This window comes from Vigna umbellata, chromosome 7 (genome assembly GCF_029865625.1).
Source record: "Vigna umbellata cultivar VRB3 chromosome 7, Vumbellata_1.0, whole genome shotgun sequence".
In the NCBI taxonomy this organism is placed as follows: Eukaryota; Viridiplantae; Streptophyta; class Magnoliopsida; order Fabales; family Fabaceae; genus Vigna; species Vigna umbellata.
In genome coordinates this window covers 33,012,925-33,022,806 of record NC_142171.1, presented here as the reverse complement: position 1 = coordinate 33,022,806, position 9,882 = coordinate 33,012,925, and the positions used below count along the sequence as shown (strand labels likewise).

At 36.2% G+C, this 9,882-nt stretch overlaps 1 protein-coding gene across 1 annotated transcript; it reads right to left on the bottom strand.

Moving 5' to 3' along the window:
• Positions 1-5,444: 5,444 nt before the first annotated feature.
• On the bottom strand, positions 5,445-6,932 carry LOC124831247 (transcription factor bHLH14-like). Its single transcript, XM_047305173.2, has one exon. The coding sequence runs from the start codon at positions 6,926-6,928 to the stop codon at positions 5,714-5,716; it is 1,215 nt and encodes a 404-aa protein (XP_047161129.1). The 5' UTR covers positions 6,929-6,932; the 3' UTR covers positions 5,445-5,713.
• Between the last annotated feature and the right edge of the window lie 2,950 nt (positions 6,933-9,882).

Sequence of the window (9,882 nt, the reverse complement as noted above, 5' to 3'; positions counted from 1 at the left end):
ATTCGGCCTTTCTTTAACACGTGTTTTGCTACATGATTGTTTTGTTTTTATGTGCTTCTTTCTCTTTTCTTGTTTGGTTTAAGAGTATTAATCATGCTCCTTTTTATATCACTTTTTTTCTTTTCTTTTTACTTTCCACTTGGTCCACGCATTAAAGCTAACAACCAAGAACTAATTTGTGTTTGACTGCCCAGCATTATTCTAGCATGCAAAAATTCAGCACTTCGGTAATGGATTATGGGTGTACCAAGTCTACCTTTTGTCCAATCGCTGGTTCAAGACTGTGTTTTTTTTGTCACCTTGAAGTTGTTGTAGTAGAATTGAGATGATTATTAATTAGTCTCCTTTGTTGACTTGGTTTATGGTTCTAATGTGGTAAGTCTTGTTTTTTGGTCCTGGTTCCATTTTCTATTTTCGCAACAATGTCACTATTGCTGGTCCCCCGAGTTTTGTTGTGGATAGAATATGGGTAACAAAGTAGAGAATGTAAGTATCTGTGACCGTAATTGTAATTGCAATTGTAACACGAAGGTTTTGCAGACGACAATTCTGCAACGATTGTGGTTGCAGTTTCGGCGGGGAACAAGGCGGAAGTGAACGGTGGTGGGGCAGCGAAGAAGTTGGTGTTTTTCGGGAATGTGGCTAGAGCATTCGATTTGGAGGATTTGCTCATGGCTTCGACGAAGGTTTTGGATAAAGGGACTTTCAGAGGTTTTGGGGAAAGGGACTTTCAGGACGAAGTATAAGGTGGTGCTTGAGGGTCGGGTGGTGAAGAGGTTGAAGGATGTGACGATTTTTGAGAAGCAATTTAAGGAGAAGATTAAGGGAGAGGGAGGGAGAGAGGGAAGGAGAAAAGCTGGAAAAATTATAGTTTCCTTAAGAAGAAGGATCAAAGTGCACCTTAATTTGGAAGAGAGACTAAAAATAAATTCGCTTGATAGTTTAAAGACTAAAAACTTATTTAACCCTAATAATAATAATAAATAATAATAATAATAAAATATTATTATTATTATTACTAAGTAAATAAAATAAACTGAAAAAAATTAAGAAAAAAAAATTAATTAGTTTTCAAAAGTAAGTTAAAGAGTTTCCTTAATTCCTTCGAAAATCGGTTAAAAAATTTATTTAACCAACTTTTTATTTTAATTTATATTTTTTACTTTTTTTTTGTAATAGAAATAATAATAATAATAATAATAATAATATTAATTTTAAAAATGAAAATAATTAAAATAATAATAATTATAATAATAATATTTATTATTATTATTATTATTATGAAATAAAAAGAGTAAATTAAAATTAAGATAAAAAACTTAACCAGCTTTCGGTTAAAGAATTTCCTAGCTTTTGGGTAAAGAATTTCCTGGCTTTCAAAATTAAGTTAAAGAATTTTATGCGACTCTCAAAAGTCGGTTAAGGAATTTCCTAAACTAACTTTCGAAAATTAGTAAAAAAAATTTTAATAGGATTTTGAAAAACGATGAAGGAATTTTCTGACTTTCAAAAGCTAAAGGAATTAATTTAATTGGATTTTGAAAGTCGGTTCAGAAATCTTTTTAAATAATTTTCAAAATTTAGTTTAGATTTTTTAATTTTTTATTTTAGTTTACTAGTTTAAAGTCGGTTAAGATTACTTAACTAGTTTTTTATTTAATAATAATAATAATAATAATAATAATTATACTTATACTAATAATAATAATAATTATTATTATTATTATTATTATTAAATAAAAAATGTAAATTAAAATGAATTTTAAAAAAAAACTCTTAACCAAAAGTCTGTTATGAAATTGTCTTAACCTGTTTTGAAATTCGCTTAAGATTTTATACTGGTTAAAAAATTTTCTTAACCAATTTTCGAAGTTAGACTAAAGTTTCTTAATTTTTTTAATTGTTTTTATTGTAGTTTACTTTTATATATTTGTTTAATAATAATAATAATAATTATTATTATTATTAATAATAATATTATTATTATTAGATAAAAAAAAGTAAACTAAAATGGAAGAATTTTAAAAAATAATTTTAACCCGCCAGTTAAGTAATTTCCTTTACCTCTTTTTGAAAGCAAGTTAAGGAATTTACTTGGTTTGGTTTTTGAAAGTTAGTTAAGAAATTTTTTTAACCGATTTTTGAAAGTCGGTTAAAGTTTTAATTATTTTTGAGAAATGTAAAGTTGTTAATTGATTATCGAAAATCGGTTGTGTTTCGGTTAAAGCAGTTGAGGTTAAGTATGTTTTTTCACACGATCTCCAATTTTCGAGCTGAGGTTAAAGTTTTTCGTCCACTTTAGGTTAGCTGTTGTTCGATCGATTTTGGATGCTACCTGTTGTAGAAAACACTCTGATTCTAAAGTCTGCGTATGTTTAATAATGCTTATAATCAATGTATAATAAATGTAACCAACTACCTTAATACCACAATAATGCTGACAATCAATATGGGATAAATGTAACCAACTATTTTAATGTCACAAACCTATATTTATATATTTTGGGATGAGTTTTTGATTAGTGCTCACTTAGTCACGACCCAAACGGTAATGATCTAGCTTAAGATTAATATAATTATCTTTAACATTAAATTTGTTTTTAGTCCGACTGATCGGTTTACCAACCCGCTCACATGAGACTATAGGCTGATTGACCATATGGTTCTTTATCTCACTAATTATAGAGTAGAATTAAAATTTTGGAGACACATAAAGAAAACAAAGAGGTGCAAGGAGAAACACTCTTTGTTTATTTGTTTATTGTAAGTTTGAGAAAGAAACTATTTAAATTATAATATATGAGAAATTACAAGTTCTCAATTTGTTGTGAAATTCTTAAATTACAATTGTACTATACCGGGCAATCGACCGGCTGTCAGACAAACTAATCAGGAAAAGTAAATATCATTAATGACCAATTAATACGTTTAATAGCCATATTAAATGCGAATATACGCTATTTATAAATGATTGACAAGTCATATTGCACAAGAATATGATATTAATGGACAATTAGCAGGTATATTAGCAAATATTATTGGATTTATTACAATATCAAATATGAATTAATGAGCTTGATTGCCATAAGACCTATAAATATAGGGTTAAGGCCCACGTAAAGGGATCTTTTTCTATCCTAATAAAATATAGACCTCTTTATGAAACATATCTGACTTAAGCATCGAAGTGTCTTCTGCAAGTCAACAACCCATTGGAGTGGATCGCGTTCTCGAAGAGGATTGAAGATCAAAAGAGAGCAGAGCAAGGAAGGACGACCGATTCTCGGATCAATTCCACCGAAACATTTTGGCGCCAACTGTGGGGCCGAAGGACATCCCCACGAAACCACGAGGAACTAGACGTGTAGACGTGCGCTCGGCCTCGACATTGCTACCTTGGATCAATATCAGGTTTTGCAACAAGAGTACAAATTCCATAATTTCTAAAGGCATGACTTTTGTTTTGAGAACTTTCAAGAACGCTCAGCTCTACATCCAACCTTGTCAGGTTCCAATACTTTTTATTATAATTTATAAAGTATAATTTTTATTTTGTTTAACTCATACTTTTGTGAGTAAAAATAGCCTCCCCAGAGAAGGATATTTGCGAAGAAGTCCCAAGCGGACGTATTAGAAGGACGATCGAAGGCAGAGCTATAGCCGCAGTCCAAGTCGTCATCGTGAACGATTGGTCTATGGATTTATAAACTGAGGAGAAGCATCCAAAACTTTATTAATGTCATTGTTAAAGTTCTTATTCAACGAAAAAGTCTCTCAGGAAGAGTTTGAAGACAAAGACCGAGCGGTAAATCCCACTCGGCCGAGAGGTAAACTCCTCTCATTGAAATTAAAGACCAAGAGGTAAATCCCTCTTGGCCGATAAGTAAATCCCTCTCGTCAAGATTGAAGACAAAGATCGAGCGGTAAATCCCACTTGGCCGAGAGGTAAACTCCTCTCGTTGAAGTTAAAGACCAAGAGGTAAATCCCTCTTGTCAAGATTGAAGACAAAGACCGAGCGGTAAATCCCACTCGGCCGAGAGATAAACTCCTCTAGTTGAAATTAAAGACCAAGAGGTAAATCCCTCTTGGCCGAGAGGTAAATCCCTCTCATCAAAGCTGAAGTCAAAGACCGAGAGGAAAATCCCTCTCAACCGAACGGTCACAAGTATTCGGCCATTCGGTCTCAAACCACAACACACGGCCCGGTGATTCAAAAGGGTAATCACTCTTTCCCGCCACTTTAAATTCGTCTGAAGTATTTAAACCCCTTCGCACCTGCAAACAACTGCTCGGGGCTTGGGGGGCTTAATGTACTATACCTGACAAACGACCGAATGTCAGACAAACTAATCAGCAAAGGTAAATATCATTAATGGTCAATTAATACGTTTAATGGCCATATTAAAGGCGAATATAAGCTATTTATAAGTGATTGACAATCATATTGCACAAGAATACGGTATTAATGGACAATTAGCAAGTATATTAGCAAGTATTATTGGATTTATTGCAATATCAAATATGAATTAATGAACTTGATTGCCATAAGTCCTATAAATATAGGGTTAAGGCCCAGGTAAAGGGATCTTTTTCTATCCTAATAAAATATAGACCTCTTTATAAAACATATCTGACTTGAGTGCCGGAGTGTCTTCTGCAGGTCAACAACCCATTGGAGTGGATCGCGTTCTCGGAGAGGATTGAAGATCAAAAGAGAGCAGAGCAAGGAAGGAAAGCTGATTCTCGGACCAATTCCACCGAAACAACAATTAATTTTGTTATCCAGTACAGGTGACACCAAAGCTTATTGGTTATGGAAATAGATCACCTTATTTTTGTTGGGAATCCAAGTGAGTCTAAGCCCCACATTGGAGAGAAATGAGAAAGTAGAGTGCTATATAAAGGTGAAAGATCCATTAACCCATTGCCTTAAAGTTTTAGGTAGAGAGTGGTGTCAATCCCTTATATGGTTGGACTCATATCTCATTGGTATTGTGTCTTGGTGAACCTCCCCCGTGATAGACCCAACAGTGATAGACCCAACAGTGGTATCAGAACCGCAAGTCTTCTTAGGGAAAATGTACCTATGTGGAAGGGACTCACCCTTGAGGGGGAGACTATTGAGAATCCAAATGTGAGTCTAAGTCCCACATTGGATAAAAAGGACAAAGTAGAGCACACCCTACTATATAAGAAAGACCCATTAACTCATAGCCTTAAGGTTTTGAATAGAGAGTGATGTCAATTCCTATATAGTTGGACTCATATCTCATTGGTACTGTGTGATAGACCAACAATTTTGCCATCCAATATACTTTTAAATCTATTATCTATTTATTATTCTACCCTTTAACTGTCGTATTTTTTTATAATTTTTTTTAATAACTAAATTACATTTTCATATGGAAAGGAACATGTTACTTCCCTAGGTGTGGAAATAAAGTGGTAGGCCCAAAATAACACGGTAAAGGATAAAGGATGAAGAATTTGGTGTGTAGCTAAAATAGATATACTCGATTATGCAAGGAGAGAAGGAAAAAGAGTTGGCACATCTGATTTACTCTGTTTGAACATTCATAAACACTAGAAGGATGATATGGAAATCGAAAAGGTAAAAGAAAAAATGTGAGAATGACTTTCCAAATGCGAAGCAGCTGCAGAGAAAGGAGTAATGGATTATGATGATGATGATATATAGGTTGAGCGAAGATGTCAAAGTCTGTGCATAATAGCAGTTTGGAGGGCCTCTTGGGTGGTGAGGTCATGGGGAACTCTGACGACGACGTCTTGCAGCATCATCTCTTTGATGTTGGAGATTGTGGCATGAAGAACTTGCAAATTGACGTCCCTGAGAGCATCCATGAGCCGAGCAGAGGGGTGGTTAACGTTCAGGCTCTGGACCCTTATCATGGCCTCGGACCCCAAGATCTGAACTTCCACTCTCATGTCAGTAGTTGCAGAGGAGGGTGCGGGAATGGATTGGGGTTGGACCTGCTCTGCCGGAGCTTCCTGCTTGGCCTGGAAAGCAGCCTGGAGGCTGCCGATTTTGACCTTCAGTTCATTGATATAATCAACGGCGTCCGAAAGCAGGGAGGCCTTGTCCATCTTGGACACGTTTGGGACAGCGGAGCGAAGAGCATAGAATCTCTGATTCAGCTTCTCTCGCCGCTGCCTCTCGGCCTCTACGTGATTTACGGGAAGCGCCTCACGTACCCTCCCCACCCTTCTTCCCATCATGGGAACATTGTTGTTGTTGCCTTCTGCATCATGATCAGAAGGCCCTGAAGAGTCCGTCGACGATCCCTCCAACTCTCTTCTCCTCTCTGTTTCTTCCTCCTTGCCGGGAACCACCCACTGCTTGCTCACCGGATTCTCACTCCCACTCTCCCGCTCCTCCAACACCGATTTCACCATTTGCAGAACCCCATAATCCAGCTTTAGAACCTCATCCGAACCCAGTTCAAGGATCCCTCGTGCCACCGACACGCACACTAATGTCTGGATCCCATGCCTCCTTGCTTCCCCCACTCTCTCGTCACACTCGTTCACTTCAAACTGCTTTACTCCGCTCAACCAAACATCCACCCCCGAGCCGAAGGCACACCCCACCACACCGTCCCCGGCGGCATACGATCGAGTTTGCGACACCCTGTAGAACCATTCGATGTCGTTCACGTTGTTCCTCGTTTGCTCCTCCGACATTCTGACTTCCGTTCCCTCTCTTCCCTTTCCGCCCATGAATAAGCCATCCCCATATTCCAGTGTGAGACGGGAGTCGCTGTCTTTGGTGGCTTGCCAGAATATGGCATACACCCACCTCTCATGACGGTTCTGCAGAATGAACTGGAGGCGCTGCTGAAGCGCGTTTGTGTTTGAGAACACCGATGAGGATGCCGAATCTATAAATTCTCTGATCTTCCCTTTCATTTTCTCTTACTCAGTTTCTTTGTACACTTTGCTGATACTACCTTATTAAATCGAGTCCTTCCCAACTGACTCAGATACAATAATGTCTAAAGTTTCCGATGTAAACAACAAAGTCTCGGACAAAGAAAAACAACTAGAATAAATTTCCTTGTAGCTGTGTGAATGAACCTTTCCTAGAGAAGATGAGCAATGGGAATTAAAGGGAGGGTTCTTTGAATACTTTATCCACGCTGGAAGTTGTCTTCAGTAACTATGCTGCGCCAGTTTCACGTGTGCACACAAAATTTGACTGCTAAAGTATGTGACTGAGTTCGATGTATTGTATCATACATTCCACTGATTTTTTTCACCTAAATATAAATCTTCGTTCTTTCCTTTCCTGTGACATTTTGTTAAACCATCACCATCACCATCACCGGTGGTGTGTTGGTAATATTTTGATTCTTTAACAGCGGAGGAAACGAAACTCGGGCATGCCGTCTGTGTCCTCAAGCACAGTTGATTTTGGACAAATGGTTATTTACAAAAATTGTGTTAAAATTGCGTAAATGCTGTTGATATGAGAGAGATGATAGAGACCGAGATCCAACGGTCAATGATACACGTACGAGATGAGCTGAAGGGGAACTTCCTTCTTGCTCATGCAGCTTAGCTATGGTGAATATTTCTAGACAAAGTTATTAAATGCAATCTTTACATCCAAAATGGCTTAAGGTTGGAGGCTACTTAGCGTCACGATTTAGGAAAACGTCTAGAAATTTGGAATTGTTAAAATAAAAGAAAAAAAAAATGGGATGAATATATGATGTGTATTGAGAACATATATAGAATTATGCATTTATATAGAAAATATAAAGTTATTAGTGTAATCCTTTACATTTAAAATTAGCAAATAATATAATAATTAATTATATCTAATAGTACGTTAACTATATCTAACAATTATATTTAAGTTAGTGCCTATAAATCATGTATACTTATAAATATAATCCATTTTAGGTCTCATAAACATAGTGAAAATAAGTGCTAAATAATCACTTGAGTTAACAAATTTAATATTGAAAAGTGCTTATTTTACCTATAATTTACATATGTTTTAACACTTATCTGGTTAGATTATCTTGCATAAAATTGATATTTCACCATCTTTCAATTAGAATTCATTAAAAGTTTTTGGATATTAACATGTGTGGTCTTGTAACACTAGTAAAAGAATTGTTTTCCAACACGTCCTATGCGCTTCAGTTGTATAAAAATCGAAGCATATAAAAACGCGATGACATTTATGTAATAATAGCGAAGTTATATATATCGGTTCAAAGGGAACCGAAGCGGAAAGGTAATATTGCCTCGGTTTTAAGAGTAATTGATGCCTATACCCTTGCCCAAGGCACCTCTCTCTTCTGCAAGACAGACTTTTCATCTGCCACCTTTTTCAGAAAGAGGCTATTACCTTGGTTCTAGGAGTAACCGATGCCTATACCCTGCCCAAGGCCCTGTCTCTTTTTCAAGTCAGACTTTTACTCTGCCACCTTTTTCAGAACGGGCCTACTGCTTTGGTTAATAACCAAACTGAGGCAGTATGTACTGCCAAACCTGCAAACTCTGACTGTGAAGATTTTAAATTCCCTTTGTCAAACGTTTAAAAATCATTTAATATAAGCAGAGACTGCTTTGGTTCTAGGGGAACCGATGCCATAAGCTATTTGCTTCGTTTTACTAGAGAACCGAAGCTTATAGGTTCTACTTATTTTCAAAATTGCCATTCGGTTAAACATTTAAGGATCGTTTAAGTAACTAATCGAGGCAGTAAGTTGTGTATTACCTCAGTTAAGTGAATACTTGAGGCAGTAGCTTGATTTATTTTCCCCCTCTCGCAAAAGAAGTTCCTTTCACTGTGCTTCTTCCCGCTGAACCTCTGTTTTCTCTCTTCTCTACAATGCATCATTTCTCGAGGCCAGCCTTCCTCTTCCTCCATTTCTCGCGGTCTCTTCCTCTTCATCCTCTACGACGACTTCCTCTCCACATTGGGTGCATCCATTTGTTGCGAGACCTGTTGCAACGTTGTTCTCCCCAAGTGTTGCTTTACCACCATCGCCGCCGTGAGTCCTTTATTTTGTGGGTGCTGCCTTCGTCGCCGCCGCTCCGCTACGATTCGTTTAGTTTTTGGGTGACGCCTTCGTCCTTGGTGTTGTCACCTTCGTTGCCGCTACTGCCGTCGTCGCCCTTACTACCTTCGCAGTCGTTGGTGTTTCCCATCATGGTAAGTTGTTCAAACCTTCTCTATCCTTGTTTGTATTTGATTGATATTTTAATTGATATATTGGTTGAAAATTATATGTAGTAATTGATTTAGATGTACTTGATATATTTTTTACATTAAAATCTAAGTAATTTAGATATATAGTCAATAAAACGATGTTAGGGTAGTATCTGTGTAATGGTGGCTGGACAACCCACATCAACGTAATGGCCTTGTGAAGTTAATCAAGTTGTTAATGGCATGCAATTGGAAAAATCAATCCTCCACTACAGTTTAACCTTTGAACAAATTTAAGATAAGTAAGACACTAAAATTACTTTTCATCAATATAACCCTATATTTAATCTAAATTAAATTACTATATGTTGTGCGTCTAATAATGGATGCATTAAAGAAAAAACATTGGTGGACATCTTATTTGTTCTAAACATCTAAAGAGAATTAGATGTTAATTAAGTTCTTATAACTATCGGTGTATGATTCTCACTTGTTTGATTGAATATATTGCATGTTGCATATGTAATTATTTGTTTGTTTGAATATATATTATTGTTTTGAATTAGCCTTAGTTTCCCGTTTGAGATTCAATACAAAAATTATTGACTATCTCCAGGTTTTTTTGAACAAATGTACCTTTTAAAAAATGAATAGAGAGGAGATAGTAATAATAATTTACAAGTATTGAATCTTG